At 41.3% G+C, this 18,811-nt stretch overlaps 2 protein-coding genes across 3 annotated transcripts in view; one reads left to right on the top strand and one right to left on the bottom strand.

Annotated features, from left to right (window-relative positions):
• Positions 1–823, bottom strand: part of LOC110520162 (multidrug resistance-associated protein 4) — a 51,218-nt gene extending 50,395 nt beyond the window's left edge. Inside the window, exon 1 of one of the 2 annotated variants that reach the window (XR_002472950.2) lies at positions 412–823. Coding sequence is in view for 1 of the 2 variants with exons in the window: in XM_021597287.2 (XP_021452962.2) it covers positions 412–485 (74 nt within the window). In the remaining variant the exon portion in view is untranslated. The remainder of the gene's footprint in view (positions 1–411) is intronic. The other variant, XM_021597287.2, reaches the window with a different exon arrangement.
• A 13,082-nt stretch (positions 824–13,905) lies between these two features.
• cldn10b (claudin 10b) lies at positions 13,906–18,734 on the top strand. Its single transcript, XM_021597286.2, has 5 exons — positions 13,906–14,264; positions 15,635–15,796; positions 15,883–15,964; positions 17,613–17,717; positions 17,807–18,734. Exons 1-5 carry the CDS (start codon positions 14,045–14,047, stop codon positions 17,955–17,957), a joined length of 720 nt encoding a protein of 239 aa, XP_021452961.2. The 5' UTR covers positions 13,906–14,044; the 3' UTR covers positions 17,958–18,734.
• Positions 18,735–18,811: the final 77 nt, after the last annotated feature.

The raw sequence follows: 18,811 nt of genomic DNA, 5'->3' as shown, positions 1-18,811 counted from the left end.
TTTTTGTTATTCACACATGCATAAAAAAAAGAAGGCCTAAAACTTATACACATTTGAATGCATGTTCTGTCCATTCTTTTTTGAGTAATAAACAAAGTACCATAATACAGTTCAAATGTAAATGTTTACTTTAGGCACACTCGCAGCAATCCACCCAAACAGCCCTGTGGACTGACAGTTTTGTTTTAAACTTTCATAGAAGAAGTGATGAGGTCATTGTCTGAGCACCTTATCTACCGGCAGTCGTCCGTGTCCTTGCGCTCTAGAAGGCTATGGCAACGGAGCTGGTAGGATACACGTAGGGATACTGCAAGCGTCATTCACACTTGAACATTCATAGCAACTGTCAAAACCTATTCGGCTTTGTCTGTCAGTAGCTGTCAAACATTGCCGCTACTGTACTTTCCTTACCAGAAGAAAATCTTGGAAAGAAGATTAGCTGTAGCCGATGGATTATCCTTCGCCTCTTTCCGCAAAGGTTCCATGCTCTGACAGTGAATGTAAACTGAAAACAACCTGTGTATGTAGCTGAAAATATATCATTAAATACAGAAGGCAACTTAATAGAAAATATAGATTATTTTCTCACCGGTAGCACATAGTCTACAATCGACACAGGTAATAAGACCCGTGTGAAGCTAGATAATGAACTGTGCATAAGAGCCGCGGCTCGGTTTTCATCAGTGCGACCGCGCACCCCGCCATTGAGGGGATTCGATTAATATCCCCGGTGAACCGGGTTTACGTTGATTGCATTCCATTTGGAGCAGAGTGCCCCGTTCTGGACGACGGCGAAATCGGCTCAAAACAAAAGCGACATAGATTAATAACGTGTACTAATGAGTAGGATTCCGTGTTTTTACATGTGAAAGTAATAGCTTTTGATAAAAACGCTTTATCTGACTTCCCAATGCTAACGCATGCCAGAATTTATTCTATGGTATATTGCGATCACACAATTGAATGTACATCCCGCCACCTACTGTGCGGGATGGAAACAGGAGTCCCACAAAACGAAACAAAATAAACCTACCAAAAAATAAATCAAACGACGTTTGATTAAGTTAAAAAATAAAAACCGATCTGATCCCTACACAGACCAAAGGGGAACCTGAGAGGGCGGGTCTTCTTTCGCCAGTACCATTTTGCAAGTCTTCAGATGTAAAATCCTTAAAAAGTCTCCAAAACTTTTCTGCTGCAGCCACAATGTCCAGTTTCTTAGACTTCTTTGGGACTTGTGTTGTACCGTTTATAACTACAGCAATGAAGGTAAACAAAATCCACCTTTTAACACACCTGGGAAATTTTGTCTGGAAGCAAACATTTAGTGCAGGCTGTGGTGCATTCACTACCATATCTTCACTAGCATCACTTGTTTTCTCAGTTCTTTTAATCGCCTCCACAGGAGATTCAATTGACCGCCATAACTTGTGCCACCTCAATCTCCTTCACCCTTACAGGGCACTCCAGGAACTCAGGATCATGATTCCCACCACAATTGCAACCCTGTCGCCCTTCTACACATCGTTCTTCAGTATACTCTGTCCATCTGCACACACTTAAAACATGGCCAAATCATTTACAATTCGTACACTTCAAAATGAAATTTTATTAGTCACATGCGCTGGTTAGTTGAGGTAATATGTACATGTAGGTAGAGTTCAAGTGAATATGCATAGATGATAACAACAGAGAGTAGCAGCAGTGTAAAAAAGGGGGGGGGGTGCAAATAGTCTGGGTAGCCATTTGATTAGGTGTTCACTAGTCTTGTGGTTTGAGGGTAGAAGTGCTCTTGCAGCGTATCTTACATAACCAAGCTACACATGGGTAGATATTTGCTCTTTATCAAAAAACAACAGAGCCGACAGACGTTCTTCTTCTTCTCCATTCACCCAGCGGGTCAGACGCTGGGCACCAACTACACCTGGAATTCTCTTCAGGTATTCAACCGGAATATCTGTCATCACGCCTAAGGGACTCCTTTGACGGGTGGTCTTCTCCAAAGTTCGAAACACAACATTTATGTTGGCCCACTGCAATCTTCCTCTGTTCTTTAGAAATACAATTCATCAAAATAAGATCACTCTGACAGACTCCACTTTTACAAGCACATACTTCATCATTTTCAACACCTCTCCCACATATGCATCCTTACTTAATTAACAAACGCATCTCAGCAAGAAGCGATTCATTATCATCCATACACGTATTACAATTTCCTTTTTGTTTCAGTTTTCGATACTACTGTTGTCCATTCAGAACATTTGTCTTCGCCTACTTTGCTCGACGCGCTGCTTGATTCGAATTTAGCATCCACTTTCGCCATCTTCTCTGCAGAGACGTCCATACACGCTGACATGGAAATTCCTAACGCATTCCAGATTTTACAATGCCTGGATAGTTTATGTATCAGCTAACCACGTGGTGGTGATTTCAAGACAACTGGGAACAAAACTAAAAACAAGGTCAAATCTTGACGTCAGCGACCTTCATGTCGGAAAGTTGGAGCTTGAGAAAGAGGCCCCGTTCCCGACTTGGAATTCCGAGTTGGAAAACCATTCAAAGCTATTTTTGTCAGTCTGAGCTCTTTTTTTCAGAGTTCCCAGTTGACTTAAATGCATTGAATTCGGAAGTTGGAGATTTCCCAGTTCCCAGTTAACGCGTTCATACATTTTTTTACGTAGTTATTACACATTGACTACACTATCACTCGTATTTCATGTCACAACCTTGTTTATTAACATGATCTAGTCTAAATTTGACATGATTCCACCAATTGTATCCTTCTGCATAACTTTCAAAGAGGTACTTTTATTTTGAAGGCAAATCGCAAATTCCACTGTTGTGTCTAATCCTTATTGTGGCTATTTTCACAACACATAACCCGGTCCGGTCGAGCCTCACTAGCCTGATAAAGCTAACTGGCTCCTTATAACGTTATAGCTTTGGGCAGCACGGTTAAGTAGCTGGCTAGCTATGTATTTTCATGAACTGAAGTTCAATTTCAATTGGCGAACAACAGGTGGCTACCTAGCTAATACTTACTCACAATGATTCATAAATCATTGCTAAGAATAATGAAAATGACTGCAGTTTCTAAGTTACTGGTCATTGTTTTTATTCTGTTTGTATTGGTGCTAGCTTGGTACCAAACTAAAGCTAGCTACCCCAGAAGTTGCAGTCGAACAAATAATACTTTATTACCAACGCGGTATTGTAAAACATCGTTCGTGGCCGGTGTTTGCTTGTTTGCAGACTTTTTTGTACAGCTTTGGCAGTGCTACTGATAGTAGTGGTGGCGCTTGGTTGCCGACGTGTCAAATTAAAAGCTTTAAAAAAATGTTTTTATTAAAAGCTTATTTAACGCGTCAAATAGTGTTAATTTACGTGTATCCGTCTTGACACGTAAAGACCCAAACGGCGATCCATTCAGAGCGGAGCAGAATACAGTTTGATTTGAACATGGCGCGCCTCCCTCACCGACTCCGCCCGGTCACGTGATGGATCATAGCCGGGTCAAATATTATGGATCTACTGACGAGACACTCGGCTGTCAATGTGAGTCATTCTCCACAAAGCGGCACAGCGGGCTGTCTAGATCCCACCTATCCTTTCTTTGGATTGGTGGATATATTTCATTAATAATATATATATATATTTTTTGAATAATCGATAAGGGTTGTTGACCTCAACCGCCGGTATTCATTTGAGAGAGATGCTGTGCTATTAGCCTCATTGACATTGATATAATGCATAGCCATCTCGATATAAAATGTTTTTTTTTTTTTCAAAGTTGCCGGGATGTCACATGTCCTATTTATATCAGTGCACTTGTAACAGCTTAAGCATTTTGGAAACTTATATTTGTTCACATAGACCTCACGTTGCAAATAAGCCATTACATTTTTTGTTGACAAATTCGACACTCATTGACATCCATACAAAAACTAATTTCTTTGGTGAGCGAAACAATGAAAAAACGCCACCTGCTGGAAGGAGATAGATGGTCCGCCGAGTTGGTCCTCTCTCGTCCTCATCTTCTCTGGCCGGGTTCAACCCGGGCAGTTTAATCTAATCCCCTCCTTCTTGCTAGCTAGCCTCGAGCCATAGCCGAAGATAGTGGATAAATGAAGATGTCCCAATGTGGGCCGTTAACCATTGAAAAAGTTGTCAGGTCCGGTCTGCTTAATGTGGTGGCTCCAATGATGTATATAAACCATGGCCATTTATTTGTTATTTATATATTTTTTATTTAACCTTTATTTAACTAGGCAAGTCAGTTAAGAACAAATTCTTATTTTATTTTTGTTTAGCTCACATAATATAATTTAAAAGTATGCATTATGGTGTCTGTAATAAAATAAATGTGGCAAAAAAATAATTTTGACATTAATAATATGCATTTCTACAGCATAGAAAATATTTTTCACAACAGTGGGGGAGTGACAAGATGGAGGCACGCCTTGTCCTAGAGAGATTTACAAGGTTATCAAAACGTCACGTAAGCCGACACGAAACACAGTTCTTATTTTAAGTGTTTCTAAAATCCTCTTTGGGAAAAATGAACAGTGGAAAAATGTTTGGAACCATTTCCCTGTTTGACCGCTAGGTTTTATGGGTTATTATGACTCACACTGTGGTACTCTGCATAGCAGGGAGTGTGATGTCTCACTTCCTCTTCCTTCTCTGCCATAGCCCTATAGGGGTACACTTATTTCAAGAGATGACACTGGCTGGAATGTCCTGCTTTACCTGGCATCCTTTTTTATTGTTGATTGTACCATATGAACCACATCCATTATACGATTTTGGTGGGGTTTGTTTTAAACAACATTTTAAGTATATTAAAAAACACTGTACTTCAATCCTAATGCAGACTAAAAATATATACTGAACAAAAAATATAAACACAACATGCAACAATTTCAAAGATTTTACTGAGTTACAGTTCATAAAAGGAAATCAGTCAAATTTAAATAAATAAATAAATTAGGCCTTAATTTATGGATTTCACATGACTAGGCAGGGGGAAGCCTAGCTCAGCCAATCAGAATGAGTTTTTCCCCACAAAAGGCTTTATTACGGACAGAAATACTCCTTAACAAAATTGCTTTTTTAAAATTATTTCAGCTCATGAAACATGGGACCAACACTTAACATCTTGCGTTTAAATTCTTGTTCAGTATATTTTGCAATTATATTGATTTATTATTCATAATGGCTCCACTGTTCTTGGCTCCCTAATACTGTCTACCTCGATTACTAACTTATGTCTTGCATGCATTGTGCTTTGCGTGTGCAAAAGATCAGTCAAATTGCCAAAAGTTCTCATGACCAAGGGCGCAACTATGATTTTAGAAATGGGGGGGACATTCTTTTTTAAAACATTTTTTAATCCAGTCGGATAAACACTCCAAACAGCCTACCCGACCGCTCTGAGGAGTCCGCATGCTCCTAAAGCACACCGCTGCCTGGAGCAGCCTATCATCACCTTCTAGTACTTGTTTGTCTGTACTGTCCTCTGCTGTTTGACAGCAGTTTTCACCAAAGTAATCCTCCCTGTCTGTGTTTTGACATTTCAACTGAACTCACCTTATCTAGATGTTGACCTTTCACCTATAGTGCTTCACCCCAATACTATTGAGTGCAGTGAGAATGTTTGCAGTTGACACTTCAATATAGCCATATCTGGCTACCAGGTTGCTCGTTCCAGACCCAAGATGGTACCCGAAAGATCAAAACAAAGCTAATCATGTACACAATTAAATGTTGGATGTAAATATCTTATCTAAAAACAGATATGTGAAAGGAGACCAGGTTGAGAGTTTCAAGTTCCGCAAGGCACTACAAAGTAGTGCGTATGGCCTAGTACATCACTGGGGCCATAACAGGCAAGCCCCAAAAAGACTCCAGCCACCCCAGTCAGACTGTTCTCTCTGCTACTGCACAGCACGGGGTACCGGAGCACCAATTCTAGGTCCAAGAGGCTTCTAAACAGCTCCAAGCCCCCCCCCCCCCCTTCTGTTTATTATCTATGCATATTCACTTTAATAACTACCTACATGTACATATTACCTCAATTACCTCAACTAACCGGTGCCCCCGCACATTGACCCTGTACATACCCAGCTATTGTTATTTTACTGCTGCTCTTTAACTCTACAGGATCAGTGTCCCCCCGCGGGACGGTGAGCTAACATTAACAAACAGGATGCATGTTTTGGAATATTTTTATTCTGTATTGGCTTCCTTCTTTTCACTCTGTTAGTATATACGTTAGTGTTGTGGAGTAACTACAATGTTGTTGATCCATCCTCAGTTTTCTCCTATCACAGCCATTATACTCTGTAACTGTTTTAAAGTCACCATTGGCCTCATGGTGAAATCCATAAGAGGTTTCCTTCCTCTCCGGCAACTGAGCTGTATCTTTGTAGTGACTGGGTATACTGATACACTATCTGATACACTATCCATAACTTCACCATGCTCAAATAGATATTCAATGTCTCCTATCAATTGGTGCCTTCTTTGCGAGGCATTGGAAAACCTCCCTGGTCTTTGTGGTTGAATCTGTTTGAAATTCACTACTCGACTGAGGGACCTTACAGATAATGGTATGCGTGGGCTACAGAGATTAAGTAGTCAATCAAATGTTATCTGTCACATGCACCGAGTAGACCTTACAGTGAAATGCTTACTTACAAGCCCTTAACCAACAATGCAGTTAAGAAAAATACAACCAAAAAAAAAGTAACAAATAATTAATAAGTACCAGTCTCCATATTTTCAAATCTGCTTCAAAACAGTTGTTTAGAAATGAACCATCAATTTGACAGAGCTCGTAGAATTTTTTCAAGAATAAAATGGGCAAATTTGGCACAATCCAGTTGTGAAAAGCTCTTAGAGTTACCTAGAAAGAGTCACTGCCAAAGGTGCTTCTACAAAGTATTGACTCAGGAGTGTGAATACTTATGTATTTCATTTTCAATAAATGTGATAAGAATGTCAAAAATCATGCTTTCACTTTGTCATTATGGGGTATTGTGGGTGGGTGAGAAAAAAATACATTTAATCCATTTTAAATTCAGGCTGTAACACAAAATGTGGAATACGTCAAGGGGTATGAATACTTTCTGAAGGCACTGTAGGTAGGGATAAAGTGATTAAGCAACAGGATAATAAACAGTCACAGCAGCGTATGTGATGAGTCTAACGAGTTAGTCTAAAAACAGTCAATGCAGATAATCAATCGCTATCCGGACAAACTATTTAGCAGTCTTATGGCTTGGCGGTAGAAGCTGTTCAGGTTCTTGTTGGTTCCAGACTTAGTGCGTTGATACTGCTTACCATGCGGTAGCACAGAAAACAGTCTGACTTGGGTGGCTGGAGATTGTCAATTTCTAGCGCCTTCCTCTGTCACCGTCTGGTATAGAGGTCCTGGATGGCAGGGAGCTCGACCCCAGTGATGTACTGGGCCATAAGCACTACCCTCTGTAGCACCTCGCGATTGGATGCCATACCAAGTGGTGTACAGCCAGTCAAGATTCTCTCAAGGGTGTAGCTGTAGAACTTTGAGGATCTGATGACCCACGCTGAAACTTTTCAGCCTCCTGCAGGGGATGAGGCGTTGTCATTCCCTTTTCACGACTGTGTTGGTGGTTGTGGACCATGATAATTATTTAGTGACGTGGACACTGAGGAACTTGACTCTGTCAACCTGCTCCATTACAGCCCCTTTGATGTGGATGGGGGTGTGCTCGGCCCTCCGTTTCCTGTAGTCCACGATGAGCTCCTTTGACTTTCTGATGTTGAGGGAGAGGTTGTTGTCCTGGCACCACACTGCAAGGTCTGACCTCCTCCCTGCAGGCCGTCTCATCGTCGTCAGTGTACAGGCCTATCACCATCGTGTCGTCAGCAAACTTGGTGTTGGAGTTAAGCGTGGCCAAGCAGTTGTGGGTGAACGGAGTACAGGAGGGGACTAAGCACCCATCCTTGAGAATCCCCCGTGTTGAGGGTCATTGTGGCGGATGTGTTGTTGCCTACCCTCACCACATGGGGGCAGCCAGTCAGGATGTCCAGGATCCAGTTGTAGAGGGAGGTGTTTAATCCCAAGGTCTTTACCTTTATGATGAGCTTGGAGGGCACTATGGTGTTGAAAGCTGAGTTGTAGTCAATGAATAGCATTCTCACAGGTGTTCATTTTGCCCAGGTGGAAGTGTAATATAGATTGTGTCATCTATGGATCTATTGGGGCGCTATGCAAATTGGAGAGGGTCCAGGGTGTCTGGGATGATGGTGTTGATGTGAGCCATGAGAGATTGGAAACCCAAATTGGTCTACACAGACAAGTTCTGGTCTGGTTTAGATCTTATCTGTTAGAAAGACATCAGTTTGTCTTTTTGAATGGTTAGTCCTCTGACAAATCAACTGTACATTTCAGTGATCCTCAAGGTTCCGTTTTCAGGACCACTATTGTTTTCACTATATATTTTACCTCTTGGGGATGTCATTCGAAAACAATGTTAACTTTCACTGCTATGCAGATGACACACAGCTGTACATTTCAATGAAACATGGTGAAGCCCCAAAATTGCCCTCGCTAGAAGCCTGTGTTTCAGACATAAGGAAGTGGATGGCTGCAAACTTTCTACTTTTAAACTCGGACAAAACAGAGATGCTTGTTCTAGGTCCCAAGAAACAAAGAGATATCCTGTTGAATCTGACAATTCATCTTGATGGTTGTACAGTGGTCTCAAATAAAACTGTGAAGGACCTCGGCGTTACTCTGGACCCTGATCTCTCTTTTGACGAACATTTCAAGACTGTTTCAAGGACAGCTTTTTTCCATTGCAAAAATGAGAAACTTTCTGTCCAAAAATGATGCATAACAATTAATCCATGCTTTTGTTACTTCTAGGTTAGACTACTGCAATGCTCTAGTTTCCGGCTACCCAGATAAAGCACTAAATAGACTTCAGTTAGTGCTAAATACGGCTGCTAGAATCCTGACTAGAACCCCCAAAAATGATCATATTACTCCAGTGCTAGCCTCCCTACACTCCTGTTAAGGCAATGGCTGATTTCAAGTTTTTACTGCTAACCTACAAAGCATTACATGGGCTTGCTCCTACCCATCTTTCTGATTTGGTCCTGCCGTAAATACCTACACGTACGCTACGGTCACAAGACGCAGGCCTCCTAATTGTCCCTAGAATTTATAAGCAAACAGCTGGAGGTAGGGCTTTCTCCTATAGAGCTCAATTTTTATGGAATGGTCTGCCTACCCATGTGAGAGACAAAGACTCGGTCTCAACCTTTAAGTCTTTACTGAAGACTCATCTCTTCAGTAGGTCATATGATTGAGTGTAGTCTGGCCCAGGAGTGTGAAGGTGAATGGAAAGGCTCTGGAGCAACGAACCGACCTTGCCGTCTCTGCCTGGCCGGTTCCCCTCTTTACACTGGGATTCTCTGCCTCTAACCCTATTACAGGGGCTGAGTCACTGGCTTACTGGCAGTCACTGGTGCTCTTCCATGCCGTCCCTAGGAGGGGTGCGTCACTTGAGTGGGTTGAGTCACTGACGTGATCTTCCTGTCTGGGTTGGCACCACCCCTTGGGTTGTGCCGTGGCGGAGATCTTTGTGGGCTATACTTGGCCTTGTCTCAGGATGGTAAGTTGGTGGTTGAAGATATCCCTCTAGTGGTGTGGGGGCTGTGCTTTGGCAAAGTGGGTGGGGTTATATCCTGCCTGTTTGGCCCTGTCTGGGGGTATCATCGGATGGGGCCACAGTGTCTCCTGACCCCTCCTGTCTCAGCCTCCAGTATTTATGCTGCAGTAGTTTGTGTCGGGGGGCTAGGGTCAGTCTGTTATATCTGGAGTACTTCTCCTGTCTTATCCGGTGTCCTGTGTTTATTTAAGTATTCTCTCTCGAATTCTCTCTTTCTCTCTCAGAGGACCTGAGCCCTAGGACCATGCCTCAGGACTACTTGGCATGATGGCTCCTTGCAGTCCCCAGTCCACTTGGCCGTGCTACTGCTCCAGTTTCAACAGGTCTGCCTGCGGCTATGGAACCCTGACCTGTTCACCGGATGTGCTACCTGTCCCAGACCTGCAGTTTTCAACTCTCTAGAGACAGCTGGAGCGGCAGAGATACTCTTAATGATCTGCCTTGAAAAGCCAACTGACATTTACTCCTGAGGTGCTGACTTGCTGCACCCTCGACAACTACTGTGATTATTATTTGACCATGCTGGTCATTTATGAACATTTGAACATCTTGGCCATGTTCTGTTATAATCTCCACCCGGCACAGCCAGAAGAGGACTGGCCACCCCTCATAGCCTGGTTCCTCTTTAGGTTTCTTCCTCGGTTTTGGCCTTTCTAGGGAGTTTTTCCTAGTCACCGTGCTTCTACACCTGCATTGCTTGCTGTTTGTGATTTTAGGCTGGGTTTCTGTATAGCACTTTGAGATATCGGCTGATGTAAGAAGGGCTATATAAATACATTTGATTTGACCAGCCTTCCGAAGCATTTCATGGCTACAGATGTAAGTGCAACCGGGCTATAGTCATTTAGAGACTGGTTACCTTGGCATTCTTGGGCACTATGGACTATGGTGGTCTCCTTGAAACATGTAGGTATAATCCATGATAGTTTGAAAGCCCTGCCACATCCGACAAGCATCAGATCCAGTGTAGTATGATTCTATCTTGGTCCAGTGTTGACACTTTGCCTGTTTGATGGTTCGGAGAGTGTAGTGGGATTTCTTCTAAGCGTCTGGATTAGTGTCCCCGCTCCTTGAAAGTGGCAGCTCTATTCGTTAGCTCATTGTGGATGTTACCTGTAATCCAAAACTTCTGGTTGGGATATGTTTCGTAATTTATGTTCACTGTGGGGACGACGTCGTCTCACTTATTAATTAAGCCTGTGACTGTGGTAAACTCCTCAACGGCATCAGATGAATCCCAGAACATATTCCAGTCTGTGCTAGCAAAAACAGTCCTGTAGCTTAGCATCTGCTTCATTGGACCACTTCCATATTGAACGAGTCACTGGTACTTCACAAATGAATCCATTATCTGTATCAGGCCTTGTGTGCCGGTATAATTGCAGGTGAGTTACTAGTCTCCCCTCAGCAGCAGAGTCTCTCCAGCAACCCAAACAGACAAAGACAATCTACACACAAAATGTGCATCTGTATTTGGCTTGCAGCAACATTCAAATGAAAGGCTCTAAACCCTTACCAACCTGAAAACCCCTTTTAAATAGAAATTCCTATCCAATCAGATTCCTAACTCAGATTGAGCCCAGGTGTGATGAATTACTGACATAATTAGTATGCCCATATGTGGAGTTCCTGCTAGGCCCATATCTGGGGATCCTGATAGGGCCCCAATTCAACACACATTTTCCAGGAGCCAGCTATGCCCAGATATGGAGTTTCTGTCAGGGGCCCCATTTCAACATGAATTTGACCCAATTAAGACAGTCAGCTCCTGACATTTGCATTTGGGTTAATTTAATTAATGTAATGCGGAATGTATTTTCATGATATAGCTTCCTGTTTCCTGTTCCAGACATACATTTTGGGGGGTTCTTTCTGTAACACATAAACATTGTATAATAGTGAGTTTATAGCCTATAATGTTTCTTTAAGTTCAAACGAAAGGTATTTTTACCCTAATGCTGCATTCGTAAACGAGTGGGAAGTGGGAATTTACCACATACAAATGGCAGAAAAATCACTTGAATGCCCTTCGAACAATACTATCTATCGCATCTTAGCCTATGTTGCTTTGACATTGCTCATCCATATATTTATATTTATACATTCTTATTCCATTCCTTTACTTAGATTTGTGTGTATTAGGTAGTTGTTGTGGAATTGTTAGATATTACTTGTTAGATATTGCTGCACTGTCAGAACTAAAAGCACAAGCATTTCGCTACACGCACAATAACATCTGCTAACCATGTGCATGTGACCAATACAATTTGACTTGATTTGAACTGATAATTAATAGGGGAAAACTCGTATATCATTCCTGAGCTCCAACTTCTCCCACATGTTGACTTCTGACATCGCCTACTAAGTAAATGACCTTGTTAACAGAATTTTCAACAGGTAAATGTAACAAGAAAACATGATTTATAAAAAGCAATCTATTAATATGGTTTCTAAAATCTATAATTTGTTTACAAGCATTATAGCTGTATTTTTGGTTTATGGTTGACACAGCTTGTTGGCCATTAGCCAATCGGCATTTCTCAACGAGTTCAAAGCACGTCAGTGCATCCAACTGGTTTTTACGACTTCACAACTGGTAAATTCTCACCTCCCACTTGGTTATGAACGCAGCAAGTTTATCTTTCTCTTAACAGCAATCGTTTACTCGTAACTGGACTTTGTCACATTACTCATTGTCTTATGGCTTACTGATTGTCCTATATATTTTTTATGTTAATATGATACTTCACTTCACTCAAAGACCAAATCTGGAGAGCACAAAAAAAGACAAAAAATAAGAGAAAATAAAAACCTTTCAAAAATGTGCCTTTTTTAATACATAACCATCAGTTGACTTTATTCTTTCACTATGGACCATGTCTCTCCATCTCTTCTCGGTAAATGGTGTGAGGCAAGACGTCCTAAGTGTAAATCATTTCTGTGGAACACATGTCCCCTGTGTAATTTGCTTGCTTGGGGCATTTTATTTCTTCTCATTTTTTTAATCTGCTAAACCCTTTGAAGAACCCTTTTGGGCTCCAGGTAGAGCCTTTTGGGTTCCATGTAGAACCCTTTCCACAGAGGGCTTTTACATGGAACCCAAAAGGGTTCTTCTTTTGGAACCCTTTTTTCTAAGAGTGTACTAATCATAGACTTGAATGTAAAGCTGACATTTAAATGAAGCATATTTGGCATTTGATTTATCTGGACAGTTGATGATGTCTACAACTGTCTTAGCTATACATTACAGAGTTATATGTGCAGAACTGATGTATTGAAGCATGATCATCTTTATAAGTCATCCATTTGTTAAATACAGGAAATAAACTAAAACTGCAATATTTAAAACACACAACTGAAACATTTGAATATCCAAGAATAATAGGCATTGTACTGTACTGTATATCATAAGTATTCACACCCCTTGGATTTCTTCACATTTTATTGTGTTACATAGTGGGATTAAAATTGATTTAATTGTAATTTTTTGTCGACAATTTACACAAAATACTTTTTAATGTCAAAGTGGAAAGAATTTTATTTTTTTATATGAATGAATCCGGCCTCTTTCTAGAGCTACGACCTGAAGATCAACGACATCATCATGATTCGACCTGGTCTTTCTCCGAGTTCCCAGTTGTTTTGAAAGCACCATAAATCCAGAGAATGCCAGACTGTGATGACAAAATTTGCCCATGAAGGACCGCCGCGCCACCTTTCTGTCCAAGTGAGCACAGCACAACAAGGTGAGCCCAAAAATGTATTGTATGCATAGGTTGTTGTGACAGAGTCAAAAGTGGCTGTATGATGTTCTCCATGCTATATATGATGATCCCCCTTTGAGATGCACGGGGGCTTTCAGGCTGGTTGTGCCTGTTTATGTGCCTTCATTAAGTTATCGGCCTATAAGTTCTAAATGTTCTGAATCATGTATATTCATCCTCTTGTTATGTGAGCCATCATGAAGTCATCATGAGACATCATGACTGTGTTTCCACCATCTTTGACCATTTTGGCACAGTTAGCTGCCATCAACTCTATCACAGTGAGTGACGTGTGTGAGGTGAGGGGGTGGAGGAAGGTAGACACCATTGGTCAGTCGATAATGAGGCCTAAACCCCTCCCTACTGAATATGAAACAGTCCAGGACATATTAACCATCAATCCCACCATGGCCATTTAACCTGGGTTACTTCTCTAGAGCCCACGCCTGGGATTGTCTTCAACAATATTCATTGGCCAGTGGACCATCAGTCACACCGTTACTCTTTTGTCTGAAGATCTTACCAACTTCAGTAGAAAGCACTCTATTGTACACAATGAGTAACATGGCGACAGAGATTTTGGCCTTTATTCTCACCACGTCTGGCTGGGTCCTGATCTCCTCCACCATACCCACGGATTACTGGAAGGTGTCCTCTCTGGACGGCACGGTCATCACCACAGCTACCTTCTGGTCCAACCTGTGGAAGACCTGTGTCACTGATTCAACAGGAGTCTCCAACTGCAAGGACTTTCCCTCCATGCTGGCACTGGACGGTCTGCTCAAAGTTTATTTCTTGTCATTGGGAAAGGGTCTTATAGCAGCTGCTTTGCAAGCTTAAGAGGGCCTACTTGCCTACGGTGATACAATACACAGCTTTTAAACTGTAAGAGCTCCTTATTACTGTGATTTCTAATGCCCTCATTGTGTAAATGTATAGTTATTCCCATTTTTTGTTGATCAAGTTATTACATCTTAATGCATTCATTATGCATGGACTAGTTGTAAAAGCCTGTTACATGGATTGTACTCAACTTCATGGGTGCTAATGAAAGTGTAGTCTGCAGGCTAGCAGTGTTTCAGCATCTGGTCAGTGTGTCTCAGATGAGGGTCAGTGGATCTGCCACATCAGTGTAACTGTGCCACAGTTCAATTTCAAGCTCATTACTTGGAAAGAGAAGGGCTCATTACTTGGAAAGAGAAGTGCTCAGAGCTTGCCAGTGCTAATAGATTTTGGGGGAAGGTACAATGCAGGTTTTCTCCCAGGGACAACTCATCTACCTTCAGAGATGTCAATGTTTAGCCTAACTTCATGGGAGTTGAAGGCTATAAATTAGATTTACTGGGAGCTTGGGGCTTTCTGCCATGGTTGGCTAATTTCTGGGGTTTACCGCCAAGCTAATATTTGCCTGTTAATCACATCTCAAAGGCAGCTCCAATTTCAAGACAACAAAAAAAGAAATGTTTTATTGTCACATACACCAGATAGGTGCAGTGAAATGTGTTGTTTTACAGGGTCTGCCATAGTAGTACGGCACCCCTGGAGCAAATTAAAGTTGTGCCTTGCTCAAGGGCACATCGGCAAATTAGCATATCTCTTTACTAAAAAACAATTACTGGTTATGCTTACAAATTATTATTATTATTAAATATATTATTATTGTTTATTCATACTGAACCAATTTGTTGCTTGCACAGTTAGCTGAGCAAATGAAAAGTGAAGTCTAAGCAAGCCTAAATATCTTACATTGAGTGATAATTCACTTAAAATGTGTTTTTTTACTACCAAGCTACAATATTGGCAAGATATTTGACCTTAATAAGACGATTAAGGTAAAAAATCTTGAAATAATATAAATTACATGAATTAAGCCTTTTATTGGTTAAAATAAGCACAATTGTTAAAATAAGCAAAATTATCTGCCAATGATAATTTAGCTTTCACTTTTTGCTGTGTGGTAATTCTGCATGGTATGTTGGTGTAATGAGATGGGGAGGGCATTGGGGGAAATGGCTGGGGGACATTTAGCTATTGGGAACGCTTCGACTATGCTTACAACTACAGCTAACCATGCATCAAATCAAGAAGCATGGCCTAAAAGTATGTGTAACAGATGTCTGACGTGGTCGACGCTTGTTCTTCCAGGCTACATCCAGGCCTGCCGGGGTCTGATGATCACTGCTGTATGTTTGGGCTTCTTTGGTGCTGTCTTTGCCTTGGTCGGAATGAAGTGCACCAAGATTGGGGGATCAGACCAAAGCAAAGCCAGGACAGCTTGCATCGCCGGAGTCAATTTCATACTCAGCGGTAACTATCATGTCACAGTCATTGATGGACAATACTGGCATAGTTTACCAAGTCTGCAGCACTGAACGCTCTTTTCTTCTCTGCAGGTCTCTGCTCATTGTCTGCATGCTCCCTGTATGCACACAGGATAACATCTGAGTTTTTTAACCCCATGTTTGTCGCTCAGAAGTGAGTAACTCATTTGATGTACAGGATCAGACATACAGTGCCTCGCAAAAATATTCATCCCCCTTGGTGTTTTTCCTATTTTGTTGCATTACAACCTGTAATTTAAATGGGTTTTAATTTGGATTTCATGTAATGGATATACACAAAATTGTCCAAATTGGTGAAGTGGCATTTAAAAAATAACTTGTTTCAAAAAATGATATATAAAAAAAACTGAAAAGTGGTGCGTGCATATGAAGCCCCTAAATAAGATCTGGTGCAACCAATTACCTTCAGAAGTCACATAATTAGTTAAATAAGTCCGCCTGTGTCCAATCTAAGTGTCACATGGTCTGGCACATGATCTCAGTATATATACACCTGTTCCGAAAGGCCCCAGAGTCTGCAACACCACCAAGCAAGGGGCACCACCAAGCAAGGGGCACCACCAAGCAAGGGGCACCACCAAGCAAGCGGCACCATGAAGACCAATGAGCTCTCCAAACAGGTCAGGGACGAAGATGTGGAGAAGTACAGATCAGGGTTGGGTTATAAAAAAATATAAAAAATGTTGAACATCCCATGGAGCACCATTAAATCCATTATTAAAAAATATGGCACCACAACAAACCTGCCAAGGAGGGCTGCTCATGGACCAGGCAAGGAGGTTGTTAATCTGAGGCAACAAAGAGACCAAAGATAACCCTGAAGGAGCTGCAAAGCTCCACAGCGGAAATTGGAGTATCTGTCCATAGGACTACTTTAAGCCATACACTCCACAGAGCTGGGCTTTACGGAAGAGTGACCAGATAAAAGCCCTTGCTTAAAGAAAAAAAATGAGCAAACACGTTTGGTGTTCGCTAAAAGGCATGTGGGAGACTCCCAAAACATATGGAAGAAGGTACTCTGGTCAAATGAGACTAAAATTGAGCTTTTTGGACATCAAGGAAAACACTATGTGGGGATGTTTTTCATCGACAGGGACTGGGAAACTGGTCAGAATTGAAGGAATGATGGCTGGCGCTAAATACAGGGATATTCTTGCGGGAAACCTGTTTCAGTCTTCCAGAGATTTGAGATTGGGACGGAGGTTCACCTTCCAGCAGGACAATGACCCTAAGCATACTGCCGAAGCAACACTTGAGTGGTTTAAGGGGAAACATTTAAATGTCTTGGAATGGCCTAATCAAAGCCCAGAACTCAATCCAATTGAGAATCTGTGAAATGACGTAAAGATTGCTGTATATCAGGGAATCATCCAACTTGAAGGAGCTGGAGCAGTTGTGCCTTGAAGAATGGGCAAAAATCCCAGTGGCTAGATGTGCCAAGCTTATAGAGACATACCCCAAGACACTTTCAGTTGTAATTGCTGCAAAAGGTGGCTCTACAAAGTATTGACTTTGGGGGGGTGAATAGTTATGCACGCTCAAGTTGTTTTTTGTCTTATTTCTTGTTTGTTTCACCCCCAAAATATTTAGCATTTTCAAAGTGGGAGGCATGATACAAACCCCCCAAAATAAATGAACTCCAGGTTGAAAGGCAACAAATAGGAAAAAATGCCGGGGGGTGAATACTTTCACAAGCCACTGTACAGCAGTGACCCACATGATCATGGATGAAGTAATGCTGCTGTTAAATAACTAGTATCCTTTGTTCCCCTGTTTTCCAGGTATGAACTGGGGGTTGCCTTGTTCATTGGTTGGGCAGGATCTATTCTTTGTATTCTGGGAGGGGTGATACTCTGCTTCTCAATAGCAGATAGTTCCACTACAAGGTAAGTCATAAAGTTCAATAATATGTAAGGATATTTGGTCAATTACATTATTGGTTTACTTAACATTTTTCTCTCTCCTCTCCCTCTAGTCACACAGGCTATGCCTACAGAGGAGCTACCTCTGCCTCTAATGTTTCTTCTCACCCTAGAGGGCATGCACAGCCCATGAGCCAGAGGCCTCCACCAGAGTACAGTAGCTCTTCTAGAGTACAGCACTTTGATAAGAATGCCTATGTGTAAGGGATGATAGGACAAATGCAGAACCTGAACAGCGGCATGGTCTCGAGAGGCCAATTTACTGCCATACCAGTTAAAAGGAGGAGAAAGAATGTGTTACGTGACTGGCTGGCCCATTGTGTCACAAATTATGACAGATCAGAAAGAGATCACTTTATATTGGAGTTGATCCCCCTGTTCACCTATTTATGACAGCACTAATTTCTAGTCCAATGGAAATCAGAGCCTTTTTGAGTTCGTAGGAGATTTGCTGAGATTTGTGGCTCTGATATTTACTTTATAATAAAATGTGAGCCTTCTGGTAGACCTACGCTGCGAATCGAAATAGTGTCAATAATAACCGGTTTTCTGTACAATTGTTGATTTTTTTATTTTATTTTTTGATAATTGTTTGACATTAAAGTGAGGATGTGAACTGTTATATTGTCTTGTGTTGCCTGTCTCTTTATCTGCTAGACACACATTAAAATGCTGTTAATCTTTAATGACAGAACATTTAAAAGTATGTTTAACATCGACAACATCATGTTTCTAACCTACCATTGACATAACCATAAACTACAGCATGTTTTATAATCAACATATCTTTGAGGTCACTTTTGGAAAAGTGTTATCCATTTACAGTACCTCTTGTATATTTCAATAACTCATTATTTACAGTCCAATTTCAACTGGCACCTATTTCAGAAAATCCTAAAAAACTTGTATTTAGCCTATTATAAAATCATGTGTATTTGTGCTTGTTTCAAATAATCCTCTCTCCCTAAAATATGATGTAATTACTATGCCATTACAATAATACAAAGTGAATTACTACCACTAAATATAGAAAGTCTATAATATATGTTTTTTCAGAA

Source organism: Oncorhynchus mykiss, chromosome 3, assembly GCF_013265735.2.
Source record: "Oncorhynchus mykiss isolate Arlee chromosome 3, USDA_OmykA_1.1, whole genome shotgun sequence".
Classification (NCBI taxonomy): domain Eukaryota; kingdom Metazoa; phylum Chordata; class Actinopteri; order Salmoniformes; family Salmonidae; genus Oncorhynchus; species Oncorhynchus mykiss.
The sequence above is the reverse complement of the archived record's forward strand: the minus strand, read 5'-3'. Positions and strand labels throughout refer to the sequence as shown.

Excerpts from the sequence above, each read along its gene's own strand:
- cldn10b (XM_021597286.2), top strand. The coding sequence starts at position 14,045 with ATGAGTAACATGGCGACAGAGATTTTGGCCTTTATTCTCACCACGTCT. Across the intron at positions 15,965-17,612 it reads CCCATGTTTGTCGCTCAGAA|GTATGAACTGGGGGTTGCCT; the intron begins GTGAGTAACTCA and ends CCTGTTTTCCAG. Across the intron at positions 17,718-17,806 it reads GCAGATAGTTCCACTACAAG|TCACACAGGCTATGCCTACA; the intron begins GTAAGTCATAAA and ends CTCTCCCTCTAG.